Below are 16075 nucleotides of genomic sequence, written 5' to 3' on the forward strand. Positions count from 1 at the left end.
CACCAACGCTGAAAATTTTAAACATAGAAAACAAGCTCATGCTATGCAAGTCTTGACAAAGTGCACGGTGCCAAATTCATTAAAAGGTACCACTTATGGAATTGGTGTCTTATTGTTGATGACCACCAAACCACTAACAATTAATCAAAGGTGGGTAATCCTCTTATGTAGATTCTATGTCAAAGCATTCCCAAACCTTGGGAATATACCCACCCACAGTGACCCCAGAGGCCTCACAGAGTTGAGGAAGGGTCTAAATATCTCAAAAAGGTCACATCTGGATGGTTAAACTGTCTTACCCTAGTGATGCCTATTGGCTGGCTCTTGCCTGGCTGAAATATCTTTATGATTTCCGCTCATCTAATCAAATATTCTATAGATCTAGACACAATGCACGTTCAATAATATCAGCCCATGTCCCAAACAAAGCTCATATTAAGATGATGCATAGGTTGGATAAACCACAGGGCTGCAAGGTGCATTGCTCACCACTGTGCTAGTGCTTCATGCTAATCTAAAAAGATTGATTTTGATTTAACATTTATTTTCTAACAGAAATACTGAGGTGTCAAATCCTTGCTCCTCCACAAGTTTGTGCAGGTGTTGTGGTAGACTATTTATCTTCTAAACCTCACCCTGGGGTGGATATATGGTGAACAGCCTCCCACCCACTCTTCAGCTGTTCACTAAACCTAGTTCTTAACATGGCCAACTAACCTTACCCCTCTCAGCACTTAGTGTGCTGGGGAATTTTCCTAGGTTCATATCACTGAAGTTAATAACCTCAGTGACACATATCTCTCCTCCAGTACTTTGCCAGTGACTTTGTCACAGTCTTCAGTGGCTCACTGCAGAGCTCATGTGCATGTATATCTACATGACTTCAGTATAGCATAAAAACGTTGAGGTCATGGGCTGACTGCAATGGTGGAGAAAAGTAAAGAAAGACTGGCAGGGACTGTTGGAGTGATGGCGCTGAGGATGATCAGAATTTTAAAAATGAGTATTGTTGTGTTTTGTTTTTGAAGAGAAAAGAAGTTAAATCCTTGAAAACCTGTTTATGACATAATTATGGTAAATCAATGCATGGTAAATGGGTGGTCCGAAACTAACATTTATTTTATTCCTAAATGTCTATATATTTAATGTCAAAATCCAATCTCTTTTCTTACTTTAATAAAACATTTCCTATTGTTTCCTCACTACACTATCTAACTGATTTATTCATTTTTTTATTTTATTCTTGTTTGATTAAATTTTATTTGAGAAGTGCATGCTGGGATACATAAATTAGCCATTATTAAGGGGCAGACGCTTTGGTCATTGCCACAGCCTCTGTCCCCACTCTGAAACGAAGAGTCAGTGACGTCTGTTGCCAGGGCTGGGCTAGTCCCTGCTCTACTGAGCATGTGTTAGTTATCAATTCTGACGTATGCTCAGTAAGAACTTGTTACTGTGTGATATGCGCAGTGACAGTGAGCTCACTGGCTCCCATGAGAGGTGACGAGTTGGCAAAAGAGAGCACTGTCAGTATGCAGTGTAAGGAGATTACCCGGCGTGTAGGAAAAGCAGAGACCAGCCCCATCCCCACAAGTGATGCCACCTGTTAGGGTGGTTCTGGTCTCTGCTGGCCAAGTTGTCTCCTTACAAAGCACACTGACAGATGCGCTCTGCTGCCAGCTCGTCACTGCTCAGCAGACTCGGCTAGGGAACACACTGTCACTGTGCATATTACACAGTAACAAGATTCTACTGAGCATATGTCAGAACTGAAAACCGACTCATGCTCAGTAGAGCAGGGACCCCCTGATGACTGTTCATTTGAGTATCCCAGCATGCCCTGGGAGTTGTCAAACACAGCGTCATCTCTAAGGAAGAAGGTAAATAAAATAAATAAAACACCGAAGGAACAATAGGGACTATTTAATTAAAGTACATGCGAAAAGAGATTAGTTTATGACTTAAAAATGTTGGTTTTGGAGCACTTTAATGAAAAATGGGAATCACATAAATATGAAATCCAACTTACGAATCGTAGAAAGGAGATTCCAACGTCTCGATGAGCATTAAGTTCTGGATGCAAACATTCCTCAATGAGCAATAAAAAGTCTCTGTGCACCATGAGGATGTCCTCAATGTTGGAGAATAACATCTGGAAAGATCAATGTTATGCAGTGATATAGTCATTGTATTGTAAGAACGTGTTAACAGATTACCACACGATCCACTGTATAATGCCACTTTCTGGAGAACTTTTATTTCACGACTAAATTTCAAAATAGAAACATAATTAATTCACTTTACAAGGAATAAGCCTCTGATTATCCCCAAAGTTTCTGGCTGAAGAAGAAAGGATTGGACAGGGTAATTTGTACCATACCCAATCATCTGTATCTCTAGGGAAGACCGACAGACAATTTTCACACTTTGCCTATTAAAATGAGCATGTGCCCTTCCACTACTGCATTTTTAAGACAAAGTAGGGATCATATATGACAAAATAAGTTCATGGTTTGACAGTATTTGGGAAATTTTACACTTCATACAACTGTGAAAACATTTACTTTTTATAATATTAATAGTTTCTCCAGGATTTCAATACATCTGCACGACTGCCCATTGGCTGTCTCTAGTATTGCAGTTCAGCCCAGTTGGTCTCATTGCACACAACACCTTTAAAGGCTATAATTTACGTTATTCTTAATTGGCCTACTAAATGTAAAGCTAAGCAACAGATAGTCTTCATTAAATCAATAAAACGTTCTTGCTATTGCAAAGTATGAGTCCTTTAACCAGCTGAGGGCTTTTGGAAAACTTATCCAAATCCCACAGAGTTCCTACTCTTGGTTCTGTAGTCTTTCTCCACCCCCCTCTCTTCTTTCAGTGTTAGAGATAGCCAGTGGAAGGAAGAGGGTGTTGTACACAAATCTACAGTGGAGAGGTGAGAAAGCATCTAAAGTCTTATGGAGAACAGAGAAACAGTCTTTAGATGAAATGAATAGCACTTGTGGAGCAAATAAATGCTGCTTTGGACCTGTGCCGATGCATGAAAACAAATGAAGATAGCAGAACCCTGGATATACACAGATATCATATCCATCCTATATTACTGGGAGAGACACTCCCATAAGAGAAAAATCTGAAAATTGGACCAGGCTGCAAACTGCATATCAAGGGGTCTAGATTGCACCCTGAGATTTATAGTAGCTAAACTTACAAGTAACTGAGCATTTCCGTGACAAAGTTGGAAAAACTGCATAAAATTGTTAAAATAAATTCTACTTTACAAATCCCCTGTAGATTTACGCAAATGACTTTCCAGTCATAAGACAAGTGATACCTTTAAACCTTCTCATTTTCCCTATAGAGTATACATTATGGAAGAAATAAGTGTAGAGGCATAAATATCATGTGATAATCCAGCATTCAGTGAGCAATGGTTCCAGCACAAGATTGCTTTACTCTTCTATACTTTCCATATATTTGCTTTCTAATAGACTGGATGATGTGTCATAAACGTATTTTATATTCCCTGTGGTTTCTGTATTTCCCCTTTCACAGTGTTCACCGACTGTAAAGCCCAGCATCGTATATTCTTTGTATCAGAATGTGCCTGAAAAATCACCTCAATATCCACATTGCTCTCCCCAGGGTCCTGATAATGCCGGGAGAATATATTTGTCGGTGCAGGATATATAGCACTGTAGAGGCTGTATCACAATCAGATAAAAAGATTAATACTCGGGGAGCGAAAATGTATTCTGCACTTAGTTGAAGAATGCTTGCACAATGCCTCGTATGCGGAGGGCAGGGAGCGTTGCAATGAATACCAAGCAAAGGAAATAAAGAAAACATTTCGGACTGCTATTTGGATTAAAAAGAAAAAACTGTATCTTGCTATCCCGCATTAAAGGGACCTGAAAGGATTTGACAAAGGCTTTCTGGATTATTGCTTGGTTAGAAGAAGGAATTTCAATTTCCCTGCAACAATCGAAAAATATCTAAACCGTCCACATAAAAACGACTAAAGAAATATAAACATAAACACTGAAGAAATATAAAGATAAACACTAGAAACCATTGGTATCACGGTATAATTCTTCATCCTAAGCACAGAAAGTGAAATTATTATTAGTAACATAAATCAAAGGCAAAAGCTATCAGGTTCCAGTGAGAGCAGGTTCTCTAAAAGTGGCTGGTTTAGATATCTAAGCAATGAAGTGTTAAATATATATGAAATGTTTGCAGACGATGTCTCATAAGCAATGCATTTCAATATATTCTGTTTTCCTACACTGTAACCATTTCTTTTTTTAGGTAATGTAACTAGGAGAATCTTTTAAAGGGGATCGGGCTTAGGTTATATTTTTCTCCAATGAATTTGGAAAGAGTAATATTCGGGAATTGTACCCTATTTTTTTTAAAGGCGTATTCTCAGAATGATCCACTAACCACAGGATAGGGGATGATTTACTGATCGCTTTATCAAGCAGTCCCATGGAGAATGAATGGAGTAGAAGATGAGCATGTGTGCCATTCAAGACTGGCCTCTGCAGAGCTAAATCGCCAGGATCCCCACTTTCGAGATTGCTGGGTGTCGATCCTATGGAATTAAAGTTATCCTATTAATCCATAAAATGTAATTTGTGAACATACCACTCTAAATAAATCTAGTGTATTTGGTAATGTCTGACCAAATTTCTTTTTACATCTCCTATTGACAGCCATGCATTTCCACCACTAAATTATGCACGTTTTATTTCATATTTTAGATATGTATTCATTTACAGTTTGACCATGGCAGTATGCAATAGGCTACTCTATGGTGTTGCTTATCAGTTTATAAGTGTTTTTAATCTTTGTCCTTGTATTTAATTTTTTTTATCTAATAAGATTGATATATTTTATGTACTAGGGTGTGTATATACTGTGCTAGAGGGGCTCACTTGGCTGTACATGGGAACACTGTGGCTTTAAGAACTTCCTTTGGTTTATTATGGACAGCATAAACCAAGGTGTACTAAAACAAATACAGCCCTCTGGGCAAGACAGGAAAACAAAACAAATCAGTAGCAGAAAGCACAGATCTTCTGAGAGCAGGGTTCCTCCCACTCACCGCTAGCAGAACACACGCGGTTCAGGTTTTAGAATAAACACAAACCACTTCTCTGGAGTGTCCCTCTCCAGACATTAAACACTGCCGCCTTTGGAGGCTAGCTATTTAAGCCCCAGACCACACCCTGAGGTGGAGATAAGGTGGACATCCTCCCACAAGCTCTATGGACATCCACATAAAAGCTAGCCCATTATGCAACTCACTTAACCCCTCACGACACTTAGTGTGCTGGAGGAAAAACTGTAGGTTTTATATAACTGATGCCATTATGCATAGTGAAACATACAGTATCTCCCCTACAGTACTTTACCAGTGACTTTGTCACAATAACTATTCTTTGAAGTGTCCCTTTAGTTGTTCTTGTCCTATATATGCTTTGATACATCTTTGCCGCACCGCTATTAGACATTGGTGGGTGATGCCCATCAGGACTCTTTTTTTCATTATTATCATTATATCGTGACATCACTTTTCACATAATCCCAATATTATAAGATCCTGCTTCCTGTGGGCCAGTGCTCTCTTATCACCTAAAAGTTGACAGCTTGGACCAATGACATGTTGTCTAAATGATGAGCTCTTTAATGCTACAACCATAGGGAGCTTTGCCTCTACAGTATTGGAAGAGTGCAAAAGCACAAAAGCTGGTTGATTCGTGCTCTCCAATGATCTGGCCAGCTTTAGATTAGCGCTTACAAGCTTTATTAAAAGAGCTCATAAGCGCTAAGCAAGCTTGGCCACCGCTGCTTGACTGTAGCAGTGGACAGTAAATTAGATAATGAACAGCAAACAATAAAGTTAAAAATCCTTTTGTCCTTGAGAGAAGAGAGGACTTTTAATGTTAAGTGAATTGAAAGAAAATGTGTTTCTTCTTACAAACACTTTGAAATTTTAAATATTATTCATGTTAATACTATTCCCTTAATCCTGTACTATAAAATCACTTTGTACCATATATATACAGTACGGACCAAAAGTTTGGACACACCTTCTCATTTAAAGATTTTTCTGTATTTTCATGACCATAAAAATTGAACATTCACACCGAAGGCATCAAAACTATGAATTGACACATGTGGAATTATATACCTAACAAAAAAGTCTGAAATAACTGAAAATATGTCTTATATTCTAGGTTCTTCAAAGTAGCCACCTTTTGCTTTGATGACTGCTTCGCACACTCTTGGCATTCTCTTCATGAGCTTCGAGATGTAGTCACCGGCAATGGTTTTCAATTCACAGGTGCGCCCTGTCAGGTTTAATAAGTGGAATTTCTTGCCTTACAAATGGGGTTGAGACCATCAGTTGTGTTGTGCAGAAGTCTGGTGGATACACAGCTGATAGTACTACTGAATAGACTGTTAGAATTTGTATTATGGCTAGAAAAAAAGCAGCTAAGTAAAGAAAAACGAGTGGGCAACTGGCCATCATTACTTTAAGAAATGAAGGTCAGCCAGTCTGAAAAATTGGGCAAACTTTGAAAGTGTCCCCAAGTGAGTGGCAATAACCACTAAAAAAAAAGCACTACAAAGAAACTGGCCCACATAAGGACCGCCGCAGGAAAGGAAAACCAAGAGTCACCTCTGCTTCTGAGGATAAGTTTATCCGAGACACTAGCCTCAGAAATCGCAGGTTAACAGCAGCTGAGATTAGAGACCAGGTCAATGCCACACAGAGTTCTAGCAGCAGACATATCTCTACAACAAATGTTAAGAGGAGACTTTGTGCAGCAGGCCTTCATGGTAAAATAGCTGCTAGGAAATCACTGCTAAGGACAGGCAACATGCAGAAGAGACTTGTTTGGGCTAAAGAACACAAGCAATGGACATTAGACCAGTGGAAATCTGTACTTTCGTCTGATGAGTCCAAATTTGAGATCTTTGGTTCCAACCACCGTGTCCTTGTGCGACGCAGAAAAGGTGAACGGATGGACTCTACATGCCTGGTTCCCACCGTGAAGCATGGAGGAAGAGGTGTTATGATGTGGGGGTGCTTTGCTCGTGACACTGTTGGGGATTTATTCAAAATTGAAGGCATACTGAGCCAGCATCGCTACCACAGCATCTTGCAGCGGCATGCTATTCCATCCGTTTTGCGTTTAGTTGGACCATCATTTATTTTTCAACAGGACAATGACTCCAAACACAACTCCAGGCTGTGTAAGGGCTACTTGACCAAGAAGGAGAGTGATGGGGTGCTACGCCAGATGACCTGGCCTCCACAGTCTCCATACCTGAACCCAATCGAGATGGTTTGGGGTGAGCTGGAGCGCAGAGTGAAGTCAAAAGGGCCAACAAGTGCTAAGCATCTCTTTGAACTCCTTCAAGATTGTTGGAAGCATATAATTCCACATGTGTTACTTCATAGTTTTGATGCCTTCGGTGTGAATGTACAATTTTCGTAGGCATGAAAAAACAGAAAAATCTTTAAATGCGAAGGTGTGTCCAAACTTTTGGTCTGTACTGTGTGTATATATATATATATATATATATATATATATATATATTTATATTATATATCTTGTAAAGGAACTGGTGGTAAAGTCCTGGACGGGAGATATCTGTCACTGAGGTGGCCAGCCTCGGTGGTGTAGATCTTGGAGATGAAGGCTCCAGCTATGATAGATTGGTGAGGGCTTTTTGTTTATTGATATCGGATTTTTTGTGTGGGATTTAGGAACGGGTGAAAATGGAGGCTCCCATATCTCCCATCCATCTTTTGCAGCTCCTATAAAAGGCTGCTAAATTGGCTCAGGTGGATGTAGTTTTGGAGAGGCAGTCTGTTTGCAGATCCAAGTGATTGAGGAACAAGATCTGTGTCACTGCATGGATGAGAGACCATTTGCTTAACCTGCCTACCTAGGGATGGACTGTGCTGTTTTCCCTTTGTTACTTTCATTTGAATCCTGTGAAGGTTTATGAAGTGCTGCAAGAAAGTGAGTGGTCCTCACAATACTGTATGTCACCATTATCATGGGATTTAAAAAACAGCATTCAAAATTTATAATGAATCGATTCAATATAAGAAAGAAAAAGACATACATTAAATAATGTGTCTTTTTATTTCTGCTGAAAAGTAAGGCCACACGCTGAACGTGACTTTGTCTCGTGCGTTTCTCAGTCTGGTTTGATTTTACTTTAACCATGAGCAAGTTAGTGGTATTTTAAAGGCTGAGATATTTCACCAATGTAGGGCTGAGAGGTCTTCAGACAAACCAAACATGTCACGACTCTTGTTATGTTGTTCCAAATAAACCTATTAGTGGAGTCAAAACACATCAACATGAGCTGAAAATAGAAAACAACCATTAAGAATTTCAGGACTAACCTTTACAGTTTCCTCTGTGACATTTTTATCAGATTTTGAAGCTGCATATTGCAACATTCGGTGGAAAAACGCCTAGGAAAAAGAGAGAAATGTCTTGTTAGAGTTTTTGCTATTGCTACCTGAAGGGAAAGAATAACAGTTTCTTAGCATTCAACTTTTCCCCAATGTTCTAATGATAATCCAAAAGACTAAAATAAAATATTTGAATATCTAGCGAAACTGAGAACAAGATCTTATTCAGTACAGACAAAATGAGTAACTGCTTCCTATAATAATTTGCTAAGTCAAGATGGACTGTAGTGACATCAATCAGTTTATCCAAACACTAAGCAGCAGGGCCTGCCTCATGTTAGATGTGATACCTCCTACTAGTGGTCCTCCTCATTGCACATTATACAAGTATCCAAATGTTAGCCAAAATATTATTCTGCTCAGTTCCTTAGAGCAACACTATGGCGTTCTTTTTTTACTTCAGAACTGGAGTGGTGCTACCAAACTAAGTTCCCATCCCCAAGTAGTATACTTACCAGTCACCATCTTCTCCATCTATCGCCAGTAGTGATGGGAAGACGAGCATTATCCGAGTATCTTTGGCATGCTCTTATATTATGTTCCAGTCCCCGCGGCTGCATGATTTGCGGCTATTAGACAAACACATGTAGGGCTGGCCTGTTTATTAGGGAATCCCCACATGTGTGGAGGCTGTCAAATCATGCAGCCACAGGGGCTCGAACATAATATATGAGGATGCCCAAGATACTCGGATAACACCTGAATATGCTAGGCTAAGACGTTATCTGAGCACTTTCGCCCATAACTAATCGCCACCACTCCGGTTGTCTACTGCAGTTTTTGATCTGCCAGATTACTCCCGTGTTTGCTGGGTGAGCCGGAGGTGACTACTCAACAAACGTCTATGAGGGCCAGAATAAAGCTCTCATAGAATTGCATTGAGTGCTTGTGACGTTACCTTTGACTTCTGGTCAGATTGAAATTTTGGTCACAGGATATTGTACAACATGCACTCACTAAGTAAACAGCTCCATGCTAAAAGTAACTCTCTCCTTATGTGACTGCAGACTTGTGAATCCTCACATTGCGCACACTGGGCACTGTGGGGATTCTTTGCTGCCGGATGTGGTGGGTGCGTGACCTCAACTATGTGATTTGTATTCATGCAGTCACATGCTGACTAGACGTGCTGAGACTCATTCAATACAAGTGATTTGAATGAAGCAGGACATGTCTAATAATGTGACTAGTAATGTCGCTGAAAGTATGCAAATCGCATACTAACAGTCACATGACCACCTGATAGCAGCTCCGGAGAATCCTCAGAGCACATGATGTGAGGATTCACGAGTCTGCAGTCACATAGAGAGGCAGCATACTTATAGACTAAGGCTTGATAATCCCTTTAATGATGCTGATATATAATTAATAGTAAGTGAGTCCAGTGAGCGATTCTCATGCACCAGTGATAAATCCGTGCAAACTCGGTGTGATACCCCCACAAGGTCCAAAGAAGTAAAGATTCCAAAGATTCCGAGGCCCCAGAGAATGTAAAGAGAGATAAAACATAGCTTTTATTCCATCCTTAAAATCACACGGCGAAAATACAAAATTTAGGTAGATGATGTGACGTTTCGATCATAATAGACCTTTATCAAGCCAGAAATACAATGATAAAAATTCAGCTGAAAGCGGAAGAGAGGACATACTGGATCAAGACTAGAGATGCCCATCGGACCAGACCTCACTGTATGTGAGTATAAGTAAAGATCTTTTATGTACCTTGTAGGAGTTATTGGGGACTTACATAAAGCCTTCTAGTATGGTGTAAAGGAGGGCTTAAATTTGCTGGCCGTACCTGGTATGGGGAAAACCTGGTGACAGATTCCCTTTGAAATCTTGTACTTAAGGAAAGAGACCTCAAATACTAAGAGTAGAGGGTGAACAGTTAGCGCACTGTGCTGATGTCAATAGAGCTGATGCATTGTGAGTAGTCATGAGCGAATATACTCGTTACTCGAGATTTCTTGAGCACGCTCAGGTGTCCTCCGAGTATTTTTTAGTGCTCGGAGATTTTGTTTTCATCACCGCAGCTGAACGATTTACATCTGTTAGCCAGCATAAGTACATGTGGGGATTCCCTAGCAACCAGGCAACCCCCACATGTACTTATGCTGGCTAACAGATGTAAATCATTCAGCTGCGGCAATAAAAACGAAATCTCCGAGCACTAAAAAATACACGGAAGACACTTGAGCATGCTCAGGAAATCTCGAGTAACGAGTATATTGGCTCATCACTAATTGTGAGCTGCTAAAAGCTTTTCAGGTTGGAAATTGGACAATATACTGTGCAATACATACTGTTGGCTTAAGGTGTAACAAAGGTGTTCAGGTGACTATCATATAGATATTAATACTAGAATAGGTAAAGGCAAAGCAGAATTATTAGTTATACTAATGCATGTACCGGTAAATATTTTGAGAATTAAAACAAGCCTGTATTATACTTGAATTATTATGTTTCAATGATTTGGTGTGCTGTTTATATTAAATTTGAAAAATATATTCAATAATGTCAGTTGGCATCTTAGGCTTATTAGATGTGTTTTTAATAACTTCTACAGCATATTAAAACGTACTAAAGCGAAATCCATAAATAACATTAGTTTGTGGCCTTTCCTTTTTCTAGTTATTGGTTCCGTAATATGCAGTAGGTCAGTGGTTGAGCCGTACTGAATGATTTGTGGGTCTTATGGAATTGATTCACAATCAATCATGAGCTACATTTTTCTCGGCAAGTGTACAACGTTCTTGTCAATAGGCAGCTAGAAAAAAAGGAGGGAATAAACTATAGAAGTGTTTTGTTTGCTTATGTCTTATTCACTCTTTTAGTCATATGGATAGGACAATTGTATTTTGGAAAATGGAAAGATAATGTGGATGAGCACGACACATGAAAAAAAATGAGGTCTTTCAAGATCTAAAGAAAAAAAAAATGATAACCTACTGAATATATGATTGTGATGTTACAAATATTACAAAGTGTCCTGACATTTAACTGCTGGGATTTTCTGCTGGATAGAGGAAGAAGGAGTTGCTGTAGTAAAGAAAATCTGTCAGCAGAATTTCATCCCCAAATTGTACCTCTTTTAGCTCTATCAAAGACAAGTCTAGCAATACCTTTACATGGCCGGTCCGTTTTTTCCATTACTGAGAAATATGAGCTGTTATGCAAATTAAACTGGAGGACTTTGACATGTGGAAACACTTCCCAAGCTCCTGTCACTCCAGCTCTATTCACTGCCCAGCGCCGCCTGTTCCTGCTTGACTGACAGCTCCTTGGCTTGAAGTCACACAGCAAATGACCTGTAGATCAAGCCGAAGGAGGTAATGCTGTGCCGGAAATAGACCCTGAGTGACAGAGGCTTGAATGAGCAAAACTCTAAAAGTATCAGCACCTAGCCAAATTTGTGTAGCCCTTCTTGTTCCAAAGTTAAAATTATTTATTTATATATATATATATATATATATTTTTTTTTTTAAAGTGTTTAGCTCAATTTATAGACCTTAAAAATTATTCTCATCATCAATCTTCAGAAGCGCACCAGTCCCCTGCCTTCCGGTTTCCTGCTTAATGTGGGGTAATGATCTCCTGATTGATTGCAAGTTTGGACCAGCGTCATGATTGCCGTTTTGCCTGTGCAGCATTTGTGGAGCACGGGTGTCTAAGCACTGCATTCCTTGTCTAGGAGACCAGCCACAAATCATAGACTGCAGCATAAGGCAGTATCCTAGGATTTTTAAGACCAAGTAATTTACAAAGTTGCTTGATTTTACAAGCAATTTTGATCATTTGTGATACTGAGAAAACCCCTTTTTGCACCTGATGTGTTTTTATGGTTATAGCCATTCTGACTTATTCACAACTCTTTGTGCAGAGTTACTTTCTCATCACTTGGTTAAGACAGATAGTCAAGAAAGGCTACCATAAAGCCATAGAGAAACTTCCTTTTTTATCATTTTAACAACCTAGTATAGGTCAACTTTGGATTAGGATCTAAAAGTAGAATGAGATCACTTTAATACCCAAGTATACGTATCAGCCTCAATGATTCAGTTTTTATATTACAGATGCTGTTTAAGGGTCCAATATGATTGACTGCGTTCTTGATTTTCTAGCTGGCTCAACATGAAGTGGGCATGCACAGAGATATGGCACTGGATCTAAATTGCAGTATCATTGATAGAATCAATGATAGTGAAATTCCAGACATTTTTTTTTATGATTATCAATGTGTAGTCGCTATGGTCATTTAAGATAATTAGGGTTGAGCGAAACGGGTCGGCCAGATTCAGAAGGTCCTTCAGGCGCTCATTCTTAGGAAGGAAGGCTGCCGGTGAGAACCAGGGCGCGTCCGAGGGTAAGTATATCAATATTTTTTATTTTGATTCTTTATTTTACACTTAAATATGGATCACAGGGCCTGAAGGAGAGTTTCCTCTCCTTCAGACCCTGGGAACCATTAGAAACCCATTGCACTGCATTGGGTTTCGTGTTTCGGCCGACCCCGACCCCGACTTTTCTATAGGATCGGCCGATTTCACTCGACCCGACTTTTGAAAAAGTCAGGTTTCGTGAAACCCGACCCGATCCTATAAAAAGAAAAGTCGCTCAACCCTAATTATAACATATACTGGGCAATCGGCATCCCAAGCAATTATTGACAAGCTGCAGAATGTTATTATCATGGGAACTTATCTAGGATTCTGACAAATATATAAAGACTAGATGGTGGCCCGATTCTAATGCATCGGGTATTCTAGAATATGCATGTCCACGTAGTATATTGCCCAACCACGTAGTATATTGCCCAACCACGTAGTATATTGCCCAGTCACGTACTATATTGCCCAATCACGTAGTATATTGCCCAGCTACATAGTATATTGCACAGAGATGTAGTATACAGCACAGAGCCACGTAGTATACATCACAGACACATAGTATATTGCCCAGTCACGTAGTATATTGCCCAGTCATGTAGTATATTGCCCAGCGATGTAGTATACAGCACAGAGCCATGTAGTATACAGCACAGAGCCACGTAGTATACAGCACAGAGCCATGTAGTGTACAGCACAGAGCCACTTAGCATACAGCACAGAGCCACGTAGTATATTGTTCAGTCACGTAGTATATAACACTGCCCACACAGTATATAACAGTGGCCATGTAATATCTAGCACAGCCCACGGAGTATATCACACAGCCCACATAGTATATAACACTGCCTATGTAGTATACAGCACAGAGCCACGTGGTATCTAACACAGCCCACACAGTATTTAGCAGTGTGGGCACCATATCCCTGTTAAAAAAATTATTAAAATAAAAAATAGTTATATAGTCCGCCGAGCCGCTCGCGCCTGAGGCCATCTTCCGTTCCCAGGATGCATTGCGAAATTACCCAGATGACTTAGCATTAGCAGTCTTGTGAGACGGCTAAGTCTTCTGGGTAATTTCGCAATGCATCGCTGGGAACGGAAGATGGCGGAAGGCGTGAGCGGCTCGGCGGACTACGGAGGGTGAGTATAGCAGGTTTTTTGTTTTTTAATTATTTTTAACATTACATTTTTTTACTATTGATGCTGCATAGGCAGCATCAATAGTAAAAAGTTGGGGACACACTGGGTTAATAGCGGCGGTAACGGAGTGCGTTACCCGCGGCATAACGCGGTCCGTTACCGCCGGCATTAACCCTGTGTGAGTGGTGACCGGATGGGAGTATGCGGGCTCCGGGCAGTGACTGCGGGGAGTAAGGAGCAGCCATTTTCTTCCGGACTGTGCCCATCGCTGATTGGTCATGGCTGTTTTGCCGTGACCAATCAGCGACTTGGATTTCCATGACAGACAGAGGCCGCGACCAATGAATATCCGTGGCAGACAGACAGACAGACGGAAGTGACCCTTAGACAATTAAATGGTAGATTTGTGTTAGGAGTATCTACATTTTGTCAAAGGGAATGATAATTAGATACCATATCTTTGACAAATGTTTGCCGGCGACATTATTCTTCAGTAATATGTTGCATGTGCCTTATGTAGAAAGTCAAGTACCTAAGACCATCTGCAATCCTTATTTCTAGCACTGTCTTCATTACTTCATTGTTCATTGTATAGAATGGCAACTTTCCAGAGATCACGTACGCTCTTCTTTTAAGACTTTTTCAACATAGATGCCAATATTTGCATAACGATTAGAAAAACATTTACAGTAACGTTGAACTGATTATTATTATTACAAAAAAAAGATCTGGATTGTTCCAACATCCATATTCCTAGGTCACTGTTTGTCATTGTCAAGATAAGCAAGTTCTTTAAGTGAATCTGACAGCAGGTTTTTCTGCTATGTAATCTGAATACAGCAGCAGATAGAGAGTGAAGCACTGAATTGTGTCACTTATTAGGCTGTGTTACGATACTGGTGATGCTCGAATGGAACCCACTAGCCAAGAAGCACTAGCAGGAAACAGCAGGCACTGGTAAAAGTAATTGCAGGCAGCATTGCAAGTTGTAGCAACAATCCAGAGAGGAGTGGGAACAGTCTGGGTAAGATACTTCTCAGAACAAGGAACTGAACTAGACTAAACAGCTAGACACTCAAGCAATGAGTGAATTTTACATGAGGCTTTAAGTGGACCCACACAAAAAACAAGATAGCACCCACAGGGTCAGAATGTGCTGTCACAGTAAAGGATGATTTCAGAACAAAACAGCAGTGGTAAGTGGAGTGGAAATGCAGAATAATTATCAAGGTTAAGAATAGCATTCACTAGTGGTCAATCCACAGAAACACAACCGGAATCCTAACAGGCTGTGTGCTATTGTTTTCTTACAACGAAGGCTTTTCCTCTAAGACAATATCACTGTCAGGCTGGCTGCTCACATGGCTGCTAATCCATCTCCGCCTCCTCCTGTGACAAGCAGCTCACTGTCAATAGACAATGTACATAGATACCTATGGTGTGGGCTGAGCATATATCACTGGAATCAGGGTCTCCTTTTCTACATTATGCTGCGCTCAGATGAGATAGTAATATCCTGATGACAGATTTTCTTTAAATACAATAAATTTCTAGAGTGATCTAAACTCCAGATTTTCCACCCCACCTTCCAAAATTCTAATGGTCTAAGTATGTTTATACACTTTTTCCCAGGGATCTGACCGCCTGGTTCTCTAGAATGCACAGTAGATACCCGCTATTTTTCTATAGCTTGTATCCTCTTTTCTCCAGTGAAATGACATGTGTGCCAGTGCATGTCTACAAGCACTGTCTGTACTTGCCATTTTCAAAGAAGTTTAATAAGGATCAAAGTTCAATAACGCTCATAACCACTGTCTGTGTGTCTATTACTCAACCGAGCAGAGAAGTCTACTGAGTACTCACTGAGCAATGGATGCTGATAGACACAATGAGTTTCTGGAAATAGTGGTTTCCCAGTCATGTGACCACAGACTACCAATCCTGAACTAGAAAGACAGCAGTACCAACATGAGATAAGAGTTAAAACCATGTGTAGGACAAGCAAATTATGGGTATCGTGGATTGCAGGGGG

The 16075-nt window shown here is 40.1% G+C and overlaps 1 protein-coding gene across 1 annotated transcript in view; it reads right to left on the bottom strand.

Annotated features, from left to right (window-relative positions):
• Positions 1 to 16075, bottom strand: part of PREX2 (phosphatidylinositol-3,4,5-trisphosphate dependent Rac exchange factor 2) — a 762305-nt gene that overhangs the window by 633792 nt on the left and 112438 nt on the right. The window contains exons 2-3 of the mRNA XM_069731466.1: positions 8444 to 8515; positions 2030 to 2152 (exon numbers count right to left, since the gene is read on the bottom strand). Of these exons, the coding sequence (XP_069587567.1) occupies positions 2030 to 2152; positions 8444 to 8515 (195 nt within the window). The remainder of the gene's footprint in view (positions 1 to 2029; positions 2153 to 8443; positions 8516 to 16075) is intronic.

Source organism: Ranitomeya imitator, chromosome 6, assembly GCF_032444005.1.
Source record: "Ranitomeya imitator isolate aRanImi1 chromosome 6, aRanImi1.pri, whole genome shotgun sequence".
Taxonomy (NCBI): domain Eukaryota; kingdom Metazoa; phylum Chordata; class Amphibia; order Anura; family Dendrobatidae; genus Ranitomeya; species Ranitomeya imitator.